The 16,525-nt window shown below is 50.2% G+C and overlaps 7 protein-coding genes across 7 annotated transcripts; 2 read left to right on the plus strand and 5 right to left on the minus strand.

Annotated features, from left to right (window-relative positions):
- PC9H_007478 (uncharacterized protein) lies at positions 1-2,733 on the minus strand (the record flags this gene model as incomplete). The annotated part of the gene is made up of 13 exons (XM_036777009.1): positions 1-675; positions 725-910; positions 959-1,030; positions 1,077-1,163; positions 1,226-1,440; positions 1,512-1,734; positions 1,790-1,879; positions 1,929-1,972; positions 2,022-2,048; positions 2,101-2,138; positions 2,189-2,268; positions 2,323-2,604; positions 2,668-2,733. 13 exons carry the CDS (start codon positions 2,731-2,733, stop codon positions 1-3), a joined length of 2,085 nt encoding a protein of 694 aa, XP_036630629.1.
- A 259-nt stretch (positions 2,734-2,992) lies between these two features.
- PC9H_007479 (uncharacterized protein) lies at positions 2,993-5,461 on the minus strand (the record flags this gene model as incomplete). Its single annotated transcript, XM_036777010.1, has 15 exons — positions 2,993-3,106; positions 3,160-3,210; positions 3,265-3,302; positions 3,361-3,454; positions 3,516-3,615; positions 3,662-3,869; positions 3,919-3,943; positions 3,999-4,114; positions 4,170-4,307; positions 4,368-4,613; positions 4,663-4,723; positions 4,774-4,921; positions 4,977-5,022; positions 5,088-5,222; positions 5,281-5,461. The coding sequence occupies 15 exons, from the start codon at positions 5,459-5,461 to the stop codon at positions 2,993-2,995; spliced, it is 1,701 nt and encodes a 566-aa protein (XP_036630630.1).
- Positions 5,462-5,799: 338 nt separating this feature from the next.
- On the minus strand, positions 5,800-7,078 carry PC9H_007480 (uncharacterized protein; the record flags this gene model as incomplete). Its single annotated transcript, XM_036777011.1, has 7 exons — positions 5,800-5,902; positions 5,958-6,016; positions 6,075-6,188; positions 6,243-6,385; positions 6,437-6,643; positions 6,700-6,829; positions 6,887-7,078. 7 exons carry the CDS (start codon positions 7,076-7,078, stop codon positions 5,800-5,802), a joined length of 948 nt encoding a protein of 315 aa, XP_036630631.1.
- Positions 7,079-8,434: 1,356 nt separating this feature from the next.
- On the plus strand, positions 8,435-10,411 carry PC9H_007481 (uncharacterized protein; the record flags this gene model as incomplete). The annotated part of the gene is made up of 3 exons (XM_036777012.1): positions 8,435-8,738; positions 8,794-9,950; positions 10,004-10,411. 3 exons carry the CDS (start codon positions 8,435-8,437, stop codon positions 10,409-10,411), a joined length of 1,869 nt encoding a protein of 622 aa, XP_036630632.1.
- Positions 10,412-10,671: 260 nt separating this feature from the next.
- PC9H_007482 (uncharacterized protein) lies at positions 10,672-11,297 on the minus strand (the record flags this gene model as incomplete). The annotated part of the gene is made up of 4 exons (XM_036777013.1): positions 10,672-10,797; positions 10,849-10,870; positions 10,925-11,231; positions 11,294-11,297. 4 exons carry the CDS (start codon positions 11,295-11,297, stop codon positions 10,672-10,674), a joined length of 459 nt encoding a protein of 152 aa, XP_036630633.1.
- Positions 11,298-11,975: 678 nt separating this feature from the next.
- On the plus strand, positions 11,976-13,403 carry PC9H_007483 (uncharacterized protein; the record flags this gene model as incomplete). Its single annotated transcript, XM_036777014.1, has 4 exons — positions 11,976-12,589; positions 12,641-12,768; positions 12,827-13,061; positions 13,118-13,403. 4 exons carry the CDS (start codon positions 11,976-11,978, stop codon positions 13,401-13,403), a joined length of 1,263 nt encoding a protein of 420 aa, XP_036630634.1.
- A 377-nt stretch (positions 13,404-13,780) lies between these two features.
- On the minus strand, positions 13,781-14,939 carry PC9H_007484 (uncharacterized protein; the record flags this gene model as incomplete). The annotated part of the gene is made up of 7 exons (XM_036777015.1): positions 13,781-13,849; positions 13,905-14,130; positions 14,177-14,236; positions 14,296-14,483; positions 14,541-14,591; positions 14,645-14,822; positions 14,875-14,939. 7 exons carry the CDS (start codon positions 14,937-14,939, stop codon positions 13,781-13,783), a joined length of 837 nt encoding a protein of 278 aa, XP_036630635.1.
- Positions 14,940-16,525: the final 1,586 nt, after the last annotated feature.

The raw sequence follows: 16,525 nt of genomic DNA on the forward strand, positions 1-16,525 counted from the left end.
TTAATAAGCCATGCCGTCAACCTCCTCCCCACCGCCAGATTCAAGGGGCACGCCGTCCAAGTCGTCATCTTCCATGGGAGCACCGTCAACATCATCTTCTATCGGAGCACCGTCAACATCGTCCAATGGTATGCCATCCACATCCTCCTCTGGTATTGGTTCACCGTCTACATCAACCGGCTCACCATCCACATCACTCCCCTGATCCATTGGTTCCCCATCCGATTCATGGGCTGGGATCTCGACAGCTGCAGCTGGCTGGAAGGTACTAGGTTTGAAGCGAGAGGTAAACGCCGTATCTTCCCGCGGAGTCTCGACGGTAGATTCCTCGACATCGAGAGGAGTCTCTTCTATAGCAGCCCCCTCCAATCTTTGCCTCAGTTCGGAGGTAAACTCAGGCGGAAAGACGATCCAGTCCTCCCAAACGTCCACCACAGACGTTATCTGCTTTTTGAACGTTTCTGCAGTTATACGACCGGGGAAAGAATGATAAATGTTCGCCAGATGATCAAATACAATCCCCAAGCGTGATTGGAATTCCTGTCGAAATCTCCATGCACTGGGAACAGATGCCGCTGAATTGTGTAGAATGTCACAAATAAGATGCAGTCGAGCCATCTTCCTAGGGACTGGTGTCGAGTCCACCAGCAAAGAGGCGATGATTATCTCTGACACCTAATCCAACCGTTGAATATGCATACCAACTATTTGAAAGTTGGCTTACTTCAGAGGCAGCTTCGGCATGCTCGAGGCTGAAAGCCATACACCTTGCCAATTCGCCACGTCTTCCTGACATGGCGCGAAGCATAGCCTCGAATCTCTTGCGAGCAAGCTTGCCAAGTGCTATTTTGCGAGTGTGTTCACGTTCGGACTCTTCTGCGGAGTCAGTGGAATACACCGAGTTATATCCCTAGTATGCGAGTCAGAATGTTTTGCAACGCTCCGATTGATTACCCACGTCGTCATCGAACTCGGGGGCTTGTGTTCTGGTACTTTCGACCAAGCCTTTATACAACGCATGCCTGCGATTCTTCAAAAGGGTCAGCCCGATTCAACTTGGTTGTAAGGAGGCTTACACGTCGGTTGGTAAGGAAGCTGTACTTGGGGTTGTTAAGTTCTCGCTCCTTCAGACTACTCTCATATTTTGCTCCGTGGCCCTTGACCTCGGCAGCGACTGCGCGGATAAAGGTTTCAGTCACTGCCTCTTCTTCTGGTGTCCGCCGACCCGCATCAATAGGTGAACGATCGCGACGACGTGGGGATCGACTGCGAGAATGAGAATATTTCCTGCGCCCATGGGACCGATGACCGGGAGATCTACTGCGTGATCGAGATCTGCTTCTTGACCAGGAGCGGCTATGACGGCTATGTCGAGTGCGAGAATGACTACCGCTGCGGCTTCTAGCCGGACTAGGGCTTCTACTGCCATCGTGCCTTCCTCTGTTCCCGGAGACAACTTCCAAACACAATAAGGTCATTCACCCTACACCAGAGCCATAGTTTTTCCGTACCATACATAGGTTTAGCGGCCATCGGGACGGCCTTACTCCATCCGACGCGCAGAACAGAGCCACCCCAATCCAGACCGTCGAATTCGCGCAGGGCGGCTTCGGCATCTTTGCGCTTCATGAAAGAGACGAATCCACTGAGTCCCGCGTTTTTGTGCCGGCGAGAAGCTGTCATATCAGCGCCTGGCCCAACCGTGCCATCGGTTCGCGGCCACATTATTTTCACCTATAACGAAGCAAGGGTTGAGTAGGCTAGTCACACACAGGACAAGCACACATACTGAGCCAACAGGCCCGACTTTAGCAAAGAAATGCCCTAAACTTTGTTCGGATACATTCTGTGGGAGATTGGCAACAAAAACATTCGAAGTCTGAAGCCAACTTCAGTTCAGCACGCCCTCGGCAGACAAGGAGACGCACCTCGGGGTCGCCTCTATCTCTGCTGCCACTCTGTCCATCGTAGGCTGTTGTAACTAATTAGTAAACAAAGATAAAGACGGTGTTGGCTCTTACCTGCCATTGCAGTAATTGAGCGGCCACCTTGTGAAGCACATGAGCTCAAAGGCACCTGTCAATCGACTACAGAACATACCGTAACGAGAGTATTTGGCTTCTCTTTCAGCTTGTTCTCTAGTTGGTAAGTCAGCAACATGGTAACATAATGTTATATTATCCCCTACCGCTTTATTTCCTCTAGGAAAGCGTCCATGGCTCTCTTTCCCTTTGGCTTAGGAGCTGGTGCTGATGCTTGTGCCGAGGGCTGGCGAAGTACATTTGAGCGGACCTCGTAGAAACACCAATTAGATAAACTTACATGTTCATCATAATTACCTGCCGTTCGCGAGGACGTAGTCTCCCCTCTAGGGAACGGTGCATATGCAGGGACAGACTCTCCAGCTTTCACAAACCCAGAACTTTTGGTAGTCTTAGTTGCACCGTCACCAAAGGACTCCATGAACTCTTGGAACGTTTGCTGAGCGAACTCGGCTTCCTCCTTCTTCTTAGCCTCCGCCGCTTCCTGCTCCTTCTCTCTCCTGGACTTTCGTGCTGATCCAGTGGCGAACTGAGACACCTTAGATGTGTCAACTTTCTTTTGCTGATTGCCAAATGAATAGTAAGAGACATGAAGACATTAGATAAAGGGCTCTATCCATCGCACTGGGAACGAAGGTTCGTCTTCGTCATTATCAAAGAACGCGGCCAGTTTCAGTTTCGTTTTGTCCATTATGTCCACCTTCGCTGATTACTCGATAGTGCTGCTTGGAAGTTTGAGGAGTACGGGAAGAGAGTGAGCGAGTTCCAGTTGACAGTACGGTACAACGATACTTGTAACTTGAGTGAAAGAGACGCCCAAACGTTGTTGGTCAGTATTTATTGCCGAATACTTTGACAGGAGTATGTACTTAGATACAGTTGCAGTAGACAAGGATACGCGACCCTTTACATTCTTTATACAAAAATATGCTGATTGTAGCGGAACGCAGTTACATCATCAAGCCACCCAGCCCTCCCTGGACATAGGCCATGGGCTTCATTGGTGGATGAGGTTTTGCGTCGAATTGGGTATATTTTTGTGTCCCTGCCGAGTCTATGCGAATCTGGAGAACAACGGTAAAAAACTGACTAGAACCATTGAATATGTTCAACTTACAAAAGCACCTTTGTTGCCAGCCTGATCCACATAGTTTGGTGCGGAGAAGACCTATTTCAAGGTGATCAGTATCAAGGTCGAAACGTAGGCGACACCAAACAGTACCGTAGTGCATAGTCCCTCATGTTCTACCTGGTATCCATCTGTATAGAATTCACGGTTAGTGAGATTTGACGACGGCCATGAGACACGCTGACGTACCTTGTCGAACTTCATGGCTTCGAATTATGCCAGATACTTTGTTGAGCGTGCACCACCGTTTGGTCACGTCCGGTCCAAACGCAATACCAACACCCTGAGATATACTGGGTAAACGATAAGGACATCACCAAGCAAAGAGATGCTAACCCGTTTACTAGGCCCCCGTCCAGGGAGATCCTGCGGATCAGTCCAAAGCAACTGCAATTGATAATCAGGAAAGTCCGCAAGCTGTCAGATAAAGCGGTGATACCTCGCCTGAGATCAATCATCGAGCAATCAACATTCGATTCACAGCATCGACAAGGGGGACTCACACATTAGGCCCTCTTGACCTGGTTGGCGTCCTATCCGATCGATCTTCTCGATGTCATCAAGGGTGACTTCGTCTTTGCTGAAGAGCCCTCCGTGGACAACGAAATACCGCAGGTATCCTTCCGGCGAGAGAATGGCAGAAGGTTTGACAGGCTGCACAGGTGCCTTTGTCGCAGAGATTAGCGTAGCAAGCGGCACTGCGGAAATAATAAGCTTCTGCTCTGAAGATCTAATCATCCAACTTACGTGTCGTAAATACGTGAGCAAAAAGCTGTGTGTGCTTGTCTTAGTATACAGCTAATGCAGTAGCAAAGTTGATCACTAACTTTGTACGATTGGTCTCCGTGTTTGTGTTTTGCTTCTCCTTCAAAGCCGTACGTCCTGTTCATCTCCTTCGCCTCATGATTACCTCGGTTGATGTACATGAATTTAGGATAAAGCCCTACACACGAACTCGGTGAGCGTCTCAAGTGAGAATGCGCGAAAACAATACGCACATTTATAGGCAAAGGCGGTTAGTATGACCTCTACTGACCATGACCCACGGTCGACGAGATCTCCGTTCATAAGCAAGTAATGCTTCTCCGACGGTTCACCAGTTAACGAATACAAGTGTAACATATCGTAAAATTGCCCTGAAAACGTGTATAAATATTCGACCGAGTATTCCAGGTTGAAACAGTTGTAACACGCACCATGCACATCCCCTATAACATCACAAGTCACACCCTCTGGCACGTCGACTTTCACCATACTCTTCTCCTTCACGAAATGATCGTGTGCACCTAGAACTATCTCCCAAACATAGCGCTTTGGTAACGCTTTACCATCTTTGAACCACTGAATCATTCCCTGAATGAACTCTTTGTTAATACTATATTTCCCGTCTTCAGACTTGGGTAGCTGGGGTCCTGCGTAATCTCTATCCAGGTCGCAGCCACCTTTCTAGATGTAAGCGCACCGATTGCTACAAAGTCAGAATGGAACTACCTTCCGCAATAATTTCGTGGCAACGATCTATAGGACTCTTCTCTCCTTCCATTTCTATAGCCTTAAACAGCGCATTAGTCCAATGTTACAGCTATATACATTTTAACTCACCTTCTCAAATTCAATCTTCCGGACAAGCTTCTGGGTTGCTACCATCTGCTGCCGTACAGTATCGTTCTTAGGCTCTATAGTCAAAATTTTGCGGAAATCTGCTACGGCAGACTGGGGTTTCAGAATTTGCAAGTAACATGTCGCGCGACTATATCCAGAAACGTCAGAATTCCTTCACTGCTGAAAATACTATCTCGTCTCACCGGTAGTACGCCTTCACGTATTTTGGGTCGATTTCTATAGCCTGATCTGTGCAAGGGTTGATTCGACGTGAGATGAGTATATAAATGAAAGGGACCTTGTGGATCACTCACTTGCATCGCCGAGCGCATACCCGTATTCCTCCAATTTCATTCGCGCATACGCACGATTGCACCACAGAATAGGATCGCGCGGATTCTTCTTGATAGCATCCGTATACAGGTTTGCAGCCGCATTAAAGTCATGATCTTAGCCATCGTGAGACCATTGGTTTGCCCAACTCTGCATGGGGGACAGACGACCTACTGGTGAAGGCCGTATTCGCCTGGGCCTTGATCTTTAGGGCCTCAGCTTTATCTGCTTCAGTCACTTCCACATTGACGTCGATGTCCCTCAGCGTCAATGTCTGCAGCTCCGGCGAGGGCACCGATGACGGGGGAGTAGACCCGGAGGAGCTCGACGAGGAGTCTGAGATTCCAGAGCTCATAGTTGCTGTGCCTAGATTGACGGCGCTGGACTCGAAAGAGGATACGCGAGATCAGGCCTTTAGACTTATGTTTTGACTGTTAAAAGAAGCAACAGTGATCGTCTCACGGTAGTAAGCACTGTACAGCTCTGCAGTTGGTAAATCCAAGTCCTTTATTTAGGGGTATATCGTATCAAAAACTATGTACACGATGCACCAGGCGACGGTACGACCTTGGCTATAGCCCCAATTAAGGCGTAAGTAATGTTTGTTTTAATTTGGAAGGAATGGTGGCGAAAGGAGTGTATGTCTGTCTGTCACAGACGGATATAAGAAGCGTCCGAAGATCGTAGCACCGTTCACAGATTCAAACAGATGTCCAGGTTGAAGAACTTGCCAAGGCGGAGGGTGTTGTCGTACGCGTTCTTGTTCTGTAGCCATCCATTGAGGAACTGGTGCAAGCTGTCGTGTTTGGTTAGTGACTTTTGTGCGATGTGTCCGTGACGTGGAAGCTCACTAGTCCATGTTCTTCTGGCAGCGGCAGCAGCCCGAGTGCGCTGCTTCCTTTGCTTGGGCCTAAGCATATGCCATGGGGTGAGTCACGATGAATCTAATAGTAGATAGAACGGCGTACAGCGGTCATGGAAGGGAACCATCCATTGTAGGCGCCTAAGCTCTTGAGCAGGTCTCCATTGTTTCTGTTCAGTGTATCCGCAAAGAACTTTGCAGCCGTGCGGATGTTGAAGTCCTGCGGTAACGGAGAGTCAGGAGTAAATTCAACACTGGAAGCGGATCTTCTTACCGGGTCTTTGCAATTCCCACCTGGGGCACCTCCGCATTTCTCTTGGGTGATCTGCATGAGGCCCTGTTCACCTCCGCCCCCAGTGGTCTCGGCGTTGCAACTACTTTCCTGCATGGCAAACGCAGCCAACATAATTGGAGGGACTGTCATATAGCATTAGCTAAGAGTTCACTGAGTCTTGCAACGTCACTTACTCCCGAATTGACCGCCGTACTTCTGGAAAATGGGGACGAAAGGCTGGCAGGCTTGGTATGGACTGCCTGGATCTTGCAAAGCCTGATTCAAGTCCACAGTCTTGATGTCCTCGACGCGGACAAATTGAGGGTTCCATCCGCCAGATTCCATTCCGCAGTTGAGCCAATTGATATGTCCATTGGGACCACTTTCATTGGTGGTTTCCTCTATTGAATATAGATGATTAATGACCGTCCCACTGCACTCCGAAGGAGTCACGCACTCGTGGCCCCAATGTCACCGCAAGATGATTGAACTTGCAGAAGACCCGCGCCGGATCCGGAACTGGAAGAAACTTCTTTCTTCTTAGGTTCCGGCGGGGGACCGCTCGACGTGGGTGCGACAAGCGCATTCTGGTGAGACTCTCATGTCAGTTTCTGGGCTGGAAGGATTAAAATGACTTCGCTTACGTCTGACTTCTTCGGTCTCGGTTTGCATCGCCTCGACGTGCTCCGCCGAGTCTTGTTGAGTCCGGGGATGACTGCGCGACGGCTCAAGCGGAGATGCCTGGCAGTAAGGTCTGATCCACCATTGTGGGGTTGAATGGCGGAGACCGCACAGGCGGTGGAAAATACTGCAAAGAGAACAGTAGACACTTTCATAGCGCTGAGCTGTGAGGGGGTGGTATGAAAGGAAGATGACCGTACAAAAGAGAAGAGGGTTGATGAAGTGACAACGAAGTGGAGTAATATTCGAGGCGCGGAGCCATGTCACATTGGCACTAAAAGCATCCCGTTGTCGGATAGACACGATAGTGCTATGGCGACTGTCAGGCTTAGTGCGCTGGCCAAGTGCTGGCAATCACATTTGTGCGTAAGCCAAGCAGACCTAAGCATTGTTGGGCAATATAACTGTGTGCTTGGTCAATAAACGGTACAAGTGCCTCAACATCGTATTACTTGCCATAGACATGGACGACTTGGCTGCTTGAGCTCAAAAGTCTTCAGCCGTACTAGCGATCACCGACTCAGTATCAGTGACAGGAGGCCTTGTAGGAGACTGCCAAGTTTGCGACTTGAGGGAGCATCACGTGACCCGAGCGATAGTGTCATCGTCTTGACCAATGGTAAGTTCAGAATTATTCAGTGGCGGGCCTTGGGACGAACACGAGTCCTATTTCAAGAATAACTACATATCAAGGTATCAAGGACGGAAGCTGAGGAATCAAGTGTCGGTGTTGCTCGTGGGTAGCCTGACTGTGCTTGTGGGCAAAGAAGTTCTAAATGGGTCTTGGGCGGAAGGATACAGCAATACCGCAAGTAAGTCATAGAATTAATGGGAGGTAGTACGTGTGGGCGGAGAGTAGCTTCGGGGCATCGCCGACGAAGGAGTTGCTGCGCTGCGGTAGCTCGCTCACACAGCCCGAAAGCGGGGCGGGAAGTACTTGCCTGCTGTGGTCGGGAGATCGTGGGAGCCAATGGGTTTGAAAGATCCGTATGCGAAGGCGGTGAGTGGGAGTGAGTCAAGCGGAGGTGTTTGTGCGTGTTTGATCTGGGGGCCTGTGGCTAGTGAGTCTGACTCCCTCGATTTGCAGTTGAACCGCCTTGTCCAAGGATCCGATATAAACCGTACCCTGTCCTCATCGTTCCGTTGAACTCTCCGTCTAGCCTCGAGTCTCCTCGTTCTCGAATCCCAGTTATCCCATCTCAAAAGTTGCAAGACCCGAAAGGTCCTTGTAGCTCGGACAGTCCAGGTCGCTAGACTGTGGGCCATCCGCCTCGACCTGCACCAGTCGAAATGAAGCAATTCGCATTCCATTCAGTTATCAGCCTCAAAGCCTCCGTTCTCACCCACGCCTCGAAATCCAAGATCCAAGACTCCAACAAATATATTACCGACATCGAACGCAATGATTATATTACACTCTGAATAGTCACAACAACATCGCCATTCCAATAATCCCAGCTCCTTTTCTTTTCTCGGCCTTCTACTACAATCTCAACTCTCTCAAATACCGAATGTACGCCGTAACAACCTCATTCGCCCACCGGGCTCCCCCAGCAACACGGACTCGAGTCAGGTGGCAGCCTTATTCTGCCCTTTCCTCCTCCTCTTCTTCAAACGCCTCATCATCATCATCGAATGTCTCTTGCCGTTCCCCGTCGTCCTCTTATTTAAATACCCCTGCTTCCTCTGTATCAAGCCCTCCATCTGTCAACACTCCCAACGACCCACGCCACGCCACCCCTTCCCTATCCCACACCTCAAAAGAGCAGCAGTCACGCGATGCAAACAAACAGAAGTACGCTCTAAGCCTTGTTGGTAAGAGTCCCGCCGTCTAACCCAGCGGACGGATACCTTAACTCTTCTTTACCAGACCAAGCCGTAAAGACATTGTCCGACATTTGGCACCCCCAAGATATTCCCTCTGTCTTCCTCACGTCTTCCAGAGCGACCGTCCCCCCCACCCCGCCCCCACTTCAAACGCCATCGAAGCTACTTCGCGATACATGTCGTCGCAATGTCCAACTCCCTTCCCCCATCTCCCCTTCCACTCGCGAACCCCCCTCCCCCCTCTCGACTCCTTCTCCGACATCTCGGAAATCCGACAACAACCGTATCGGCGACGCTTCTGCAAGCACTAGTACCCAACATGGATTGGTACCCATCAAAGGGTTTGTCCACGAGGTTCTCAGGCGATCGCGGACGTCTGCCTGCGTGCTACAGACTGCGCTCTGTTACCTTGAGGCCATTCGATCGAAAGTCCCCGAGCTCGTACGCCAGGAAGCCCTCGGCGAAGGGATTCAGGGTGAACTTGAAACCCAGAGCCGAGTCATTTCCGCCAGTGACCTCGATGACACCGACCGCGAGCAACCTCAAGATTCTTCTTCGATGGAGCAAGATATCATCCCGACCGTTCGTGTTAACGACTGTGGATCTTTCGATGCCAGCGTCCCGGACATTCAAGGTCTCGGAAAGAAGGTCTCGCCTCCCGTCTCGCCTCTCCCGCCAATGCCGCCATTGCCGTCTCCACTGCTTTGCCCTCGGCGAGCCTTCCTGGCCTCTTTGATTCTAGCTTCAAAGTTTACTCAAGACAAGTGCTACTCCAATCGGGCCTGGGCGAAGCTCTCTGGACTGGCGCCTAGGGAGATTGGTAGGTGCGAACGAGCGCTCGGCGATGCCTTAGACTGGCGGTTGTGGGTTGGTAAGGTTCCACAGCCAGCCCCCGCGCCACCGGCTGCCATACGTCCCGTTGTTCGCACTCGTAGTGACGGCGCTATTCTCTTTACGGCGCCGAAGTTAGACATCGTGACACCGGAAGCATCTCCTACGGATCTGCCGCACACGCGCGCTTCTCAGATAACCTCAAATCACCGTGGTCTTCGGCGTTGTGCGACACTACCTGCTGATGCTAACATGAATGGTGTCTCAAACTGGGTCAACGGCGCGAACCACATCATGCATGCCTCGGCCCCTAGTGTTTCCATCCCCGACGCTGGTGACTCGACGAGCGCATGGCTATGGAATGAACAGGTACGATTATTAACTTCTAGCCCTCCAAGCTGTATAACGACCATTCCAATCAGACACCAATGGAGACAACAGCGCCCAGGGAAATCGAAGACTGTGTCACGCAATCGCCCATTCCCTCCACGCCCCCTCTCACGCTATCCCCATCGTCAACTGAGTCATCATCAGGTGATCGCACCATTCAGATGTCCTTTCTCGACGATGTCTGCTCGTTCTGTGACTCGAACAATGCCCCGGGATCTGGTCCAACTTGGTCTGCGGTCGGGGAAGCATGGAGCGGCGCCAATATTTGTCCGATTCATGGTGCGAATGCCTTGGCTTCCTCTGGATTCAAGAAGAACGATTTCTTAAAGCCCCCGCCGACCGCAAACGACTGGCCAGGCTTATCGAAGACAATTCCAATGGAAATCATCAGCGAATACACCGATATCGCGTCGCTTGCGCCGAATATATCGTGCTTATAGCAACCACTCCCTTTGCAATTGTTAATTCTACTGCTCCAAATCTCCCTACTGTACAGTATCCAAATCTATTCTTTTTCTTTTGTATTTATTCCTTGTCTACTTACGGATCGGTCTTTCACTTCGAATATGGTGACAATGGACTTTTGAAAATCCCCTATGAATGTATGCTCCGTCCGTTGCTGTACGTCTCATACCCTCAATTAGATTTCCTGTTGGCCGAGATCTCCAGGACGACCGCAATACCTTCATCGCTATCGCCCTCATTCATGGAAGAACTCCAACGGCGTCTCTCGATTCTGGACGGCTTTCCAGGTCGTCGGTTTACCATCGGCGTCAGGGTTTCCCTCATCAGTGAACAGCGAATGGAAAATTACGTCCTCCGTTCCCTTCGAGATAGATACAGTAAACGATTATAGGGAAGGCGTAGGAGGGCTTACTCGATTAGGGGGATCGTGGATCCTGAAGATAGATGTTGGATCAGTATGGGTTCAGTAGTAACGAGCTGGAACCCACCTAACGTGTATGTATCCTCCCCCTTCTTCGTCGTTTACGCTTGGGACTCGTATCTTGCCTAGGATTATTGTTCCGTAGGATGTTGCGGCACTGCGTATCTCGACTAAATCGTCTTCGATGGTGAAGGCCACCAGCTCGTCGTCTGATAGATGGCTCACTCGCGACCACATCCGAGGCTCATGTTTGTCCCAATGGCGCCGCGACTTGACAATTTCAGACTTGATGGTGGGAAGGATGATATTGAACGCCTCGATACCGTTCTCCTTCGGAGGATGGGGTTCGTTGAAGTTGATTTGCTCGCCGGTAGCTTGCGGAGACAATCACTGTCAATACACTTATTATGAACAATGCTGGGAGCTACAAGCTTACCCATTGCCTTTGTATTGCAAGATAAAGATAATCGTGGTGGTCGCGAAGTGAGAGGCTAAATATTACCACGCCACGAACCAGGAAGTGAGCACATGTTCGGATTGCGTAGATGCCTCATTCTTCCTGCCACAACGTCCCTCCATCCATTCACTGGATCACTGCCTGACCGCTGGAATTTAGGGTCCACACTATCGGACGCGTTCTGGACGAGAGTCAAATGCCGCGCGGTCGCTGGAAATGGAGTCTCGTCGAAAGACGCGTTGACGCGTCGTCTACTGGGCACGATCCTGCTGAGGCTTCTCATATGTTGTCGTCGCCCGAATCTGATCTACATGGCGAACTACCAATCTCATGGTCCTGGAATGACCCGCTGCCTGTACGGTACCCTTCGCCGGATTACGACGACCCTTTCGCCCCCTTATGGACTTTACGGCGCAAGGTGCCTCCCGAGGAATGTTCGCCACACTTGGAGTCGACACCCTCTGTCACGTTTTCTGTTCTGAACCCTAATACCTCTGACACTGATTATGAATTGGAGTACGACTGTCCAAGTTCTTCGGGCTTCTTCGATGAATACTCGCCGTCTATCATTCAAAGTTCTGCCAGGGTCTGTGACCCTTCGCCGCATGCACTACATAGATCCTGTCCAGAGCATCTTTATAATAACCGCGACCACACTGCTATGGCTACCAGCGACGGCTCGACCACCTCCAGTATGATCTCTCTCAAGTCTGTTTCTGCGGCGCCCACCAATGTACCATATATCATCGACCTCACCACTCAAGAGTTCCGTCCCACTAAGGCGACACGACAGCGGAAACCCGTTACGCCTCAAAGGACTAAATCTCCGAAGGCAACGAATGCGGATCATCTTGTCACCCCCACTTCTAACCTTCAAATCTTCACGATCGATGCACCGCGCAAGGTCCCTCAGATTACAGTTCGCCGCAAGCCAGTTTCGCCCGCGTCCGTCGAGAGACCTGGCTCAGGGCTGGATCTCACACTCTCCGAAACCAGCGCACCCCCCGTCCCCCCGCCCGACTCCTTCGCTCGCTATATGTCCGCATTCGCTGACCAGTCAATGCATGTTCAATTCAATATCCCAAGAAATAGACCTTTGTCTCGTCCGGGTACTTCCCGATCATTCAGGGCACCGCGAGATTTAGATGTGCCATCGCGAAGCCAACTTCAACAAGCTGCTTTGTTATCTGTCGTAGGACAGCGCGGAGAACGTATCTCATTCGGAGAATTGTTTCAGAAACAGAAGACCCTTGTAATCTTCATTCGCCATTTCTGGTACGTTATGTGATCTCCACGATTTTGCACCACGCGCTGAACACGAAGCAGGTGCCCCCTTTGCCAGGATTACATGGCCTCAGTCTCTCGCAGTGTATCACCGGAGATGCTGAAGCGTGCTGGTGTCAAACTCGTTATCATTAGTAATGGGTCTCACAAAATGATCAGATCCTACCGTAGTGCGTTCTATCTCCCACGCGCGTTGCCACTTGTTCTGACATGGTTTGCCTTCCACAGAAATCTTTCGCACTCCGTTCCAAGTTTATACCGATCCCACCCATAGAGTGTACGATGCTCTGGGGATGACTACAGAAGTCGCTGACGAATTCACTGCACCTGGGGGCTATGTTCGTCACGGAGTCTTCAGTGGGATCGCAATGGTGGTAGCAAATGCGTTGAAAGTCGGCATGCCCGTCTGGGAACGCGGAGGAGATATCTCCCGCCTCGGCGGGGAATTTATCCTAGGCCCGGGGTAAGATCATCTTGTTTCCCAAGTATGGCATTGATTCACACTGATGGGTGCTTCAGGATAACGTGCTCCTTTGCGCACCGCATGCAAAACCCACGTTCTCATGCACCCATAATGAGGTTGATCGCCGAGGTGGGCGTGGACGTTGCGACGCCCGAGGCAAGATCTCCTAGTCCCGCGTCGAAACCCCCAAATATGACAGAAGAAGAAGAGATGCAGTGGATGAAGGGCAGAAGGCGGAGTTTGGCTGCGCTCAAGGCTCGAAAGGTCCAGCGCAGAGGAGGCTCCCAGTGGTGTGGTGGATCCAATTGTCTGATCAATGTTGATTCCAAGGAATCTACTTGAGATAACGTCGAATGCGGTACCTTCGTTGTTGTATTGTGTTGTATTCTATACTCGTCACTGTACATTATCCATCCAGAATTTTCGGTATGTTTTCGGCCGCTTGATGTACTTGCCCGAGATTACCTTACTTCTCGCGTGGGTGTGTATTTTCAGGACAACGCGGCAACGCTGAGCTGTGAATAGATCCATGGGTATGGACGTATGTACACAGCGATATATGTCATGCAGGGCTGTTGTGATCCCCACGGCGTCGTCGTCAGTTCCGCTACGCTGAGTTGGACGAGATCACTCTGTTCAGGTCAATTACAGACAGGTTTTTCTGACGTCTTTATATAAGTATAGTATGTATATAATCCCAAAAGCTACACGACTTGCCGCTATTGATATCTAATGTGTTCTCCTGAGTGGCCATGACCCACTAGGGTTCGGTCCGATGTGTTATGGTACTGCGGTCATAGTTAGATGCGGTCGTAAAGGGTGACAATAGAGAATACAACCTACGTATGACTCAATACCGATAGGTCCCATTGACCAGTTGACTGGGCTCATGTTGGACATTGTTGGTGACAGATTATGACGAGATGAGGAAACGGCGGCAGAAACACCGTTGGGGTATGGATGGTCGTAACGAGAAGTTGGGTATTGTGACATGTCCGGTATCATGGGCATAGAATGTGAAGTAGGCGGAGTGTGTTGCGTATAGACGGACATTGATCGATCGCGTTGCCTGCATATGCATGAGTAAACGACAATTATAATCGTGGGTGGCTCACATCTGGCGTCGAATCATTTCAGAATCTGGTAGCATGGTGTTGGCTTGCATGTATGGGTCGCTGAAAACGATAGCACCGTTAACCCCGCGAATAAACGAACGAAGAGGCTAGCTACGCACGACGGGCGTCGAGAAACAAGAGGCGGAAGGCCCAGATCTAACGGACCTCGTCGAGGAGGAGTGGCTTCCCGCGTTGGTGGTGTAGAGGCTTCTGATATTCCTGAGGATCCTGCGGTGGAAGGTCTATCGCCAGGCTCCTTTCTTGGGGCTGACTTTTTCCTCGCAGGTACGCCCTCTGGCCATGTGCACTACACAACAGAGGTTCGATGAAACATGAAAGAATGGAGCCAGAGAAATCGACGCACATCCCGCTGTCCATGTGTGCAGCGCATGCAGTTGGGTTTCGTCTCGTCACACTGAAGGAAGTGAGCGATGGCTGTAAATCACAAGCGACGGCGGTCGACTATACCTTGATTTTCTTAACACGGCAGGTTAAGCATCCAGTCTTACTTCGAGTATACTTTGGTCGTTTCCTTTGCGTAGTCTCTTGTCGAGGTACTGATGAAACGACGTGTACATGACCATGGTTGACATGGTTGACATGAGCAGCAGGGTAGTATTGGGCAATGTACGCAGGGTGGGTGGGACTGAAAGGTTGATGTCAGTCAAACGGTATCAAGTAGAATTGCGGCGACTGACTAAGGGAGGCTGTCAGCCATTCTGTATTGAGGACGAGGAGAGGCTTGTCCACCGTCGCCGTCCATAGTTCTTATATAGAGGATTAAAGAAGCAGAGAAGACGAACTTGTGCCACACCTATGGGTCCCCCATCGGGTTCATCAGCCTCATCAGATCTAAGGGTCAATCGTGGGTGTGTAGAAACTCCATTTCCTAGGAGTTTGAATAAAAATCCATGTGTTGAGAAATTAGGTGGACTTCTATCCAGTTTTTCCATATTCTTCGCGGAGGAATGAACTATTCAGGTGAATAGTAGAAATTTTGACCAAAGATTGGTATTGACACCAAAAGTCAGCAGCGATACGCTGTGAATTGTGACCTGATAACGAGGCACATTGAATTTGTTAGTGAGAGCTTCTCGTAGAACAAGTGGGTGCCCCGGCCTTGGACCTATAAGGGTTATTGTATGTTGATGCGCTGCAAATGCCAAGTTTGGAAATGAGGAAGGGACCGTGTTGTTCCGATCAGCAACATGTTACTCACAAGGCCAGCTCAGGTTCATGTTCTTTACACAATGCAATGCAAGCTCGCCCGGTGCACGACGCTGCGATGTCTCCTCCTTGCTCGCTGCCTGCTGCGATGTCCCAAATACACGTCTCTCTTGGCAGAACGATTCTATTTTACTCCAGGGTCATTCTTGTTTTCGTCTATCTCCACCGCCGCGGTTCGGAAGTGGGACGTAACAATTCAACTTTCCCCTCCATGGACTCATGGGTACAGGGGAGTAGAAGGAATGATTAATGATCACGGTGTTTCCTGGGACCGTATGTGTCAAAATATGATAAGTATTTTATTCATAGCGCCCTCTGTTCCCATGCATGCTGCATCCCACCTCGTTGCACCCACCACCTCTGTTCCTCGTACATAATCGTGGTCGTCTTGTCAATCGATGCTCTTTCCTTGCTTCATTCATAATCTCCTCACATTCTTCATGACGTGCTAACGCCGCCCGCGAGCCGTGAACCGAGGGTGCAATATATATTTACGATGATAAATAATCACCGAGACTAATGACCCGAGGATTAAATCGCACCACTGATCGCACTGCAGCACAGCAGGCATGGATCTTCACGCCGAGGACTCAACTTTTGACTAGAAAAGTGGCGTTTTGGTCTGCCTCCGTCCAGACGTAAATACCATCAGCTGAGAGATTGCCACGATCCATCATGGACTGATGATCCAATGTGATCTAGAACTGCTGGTGGAAGATGCTTATAGTAATACGTCATGACGGCGACCTTTGCTGAATGTGGGCCGCTGAGAAGAAATGTACTTTATAGACTTGTTATATAGACCAAAATAATACTAGCCCAATCTGCACAAAAGAGCGAACAGAAACCGTAAATGCTTCGATAACGAATACTTTTAAAGGTTCCTTTGTTTAACGTGGGATAAAAGATAGGCACTGGTGGTTTGCTTCCGTGTTCCCTGTAAGAACGTACTTCACGACGCTCCGTCCTTGGAGCTTGTCCCCAGAGCACTGTATCCGTTGATTCAGGTTGAGTCCTGTCGAACGCTGGCTGGACCCTAGCCAGGAATATTAACCCTGGTCAGGACTTCCAATTACCATGTCCTCGAAGACTGCCACGGCGAAATGAATGGTTAGTGGGTCG

The sequence above is a fragment of the Pleurotus ostreatus genome (assembly GCF_014466165.1).
Source record: "Pleurotus ostreatus strain PC9 chromosome Unknown scaffold_5, whole genome shotgun sequence".
Taxonomy (NCBI): domain Eukaryota; kingdom Fungi; phylum Basidiomycota; class Agaricomycetes; order Agaricales; family Pleurotaceae; genus Pleurotus; species Pleurotus ostreatus.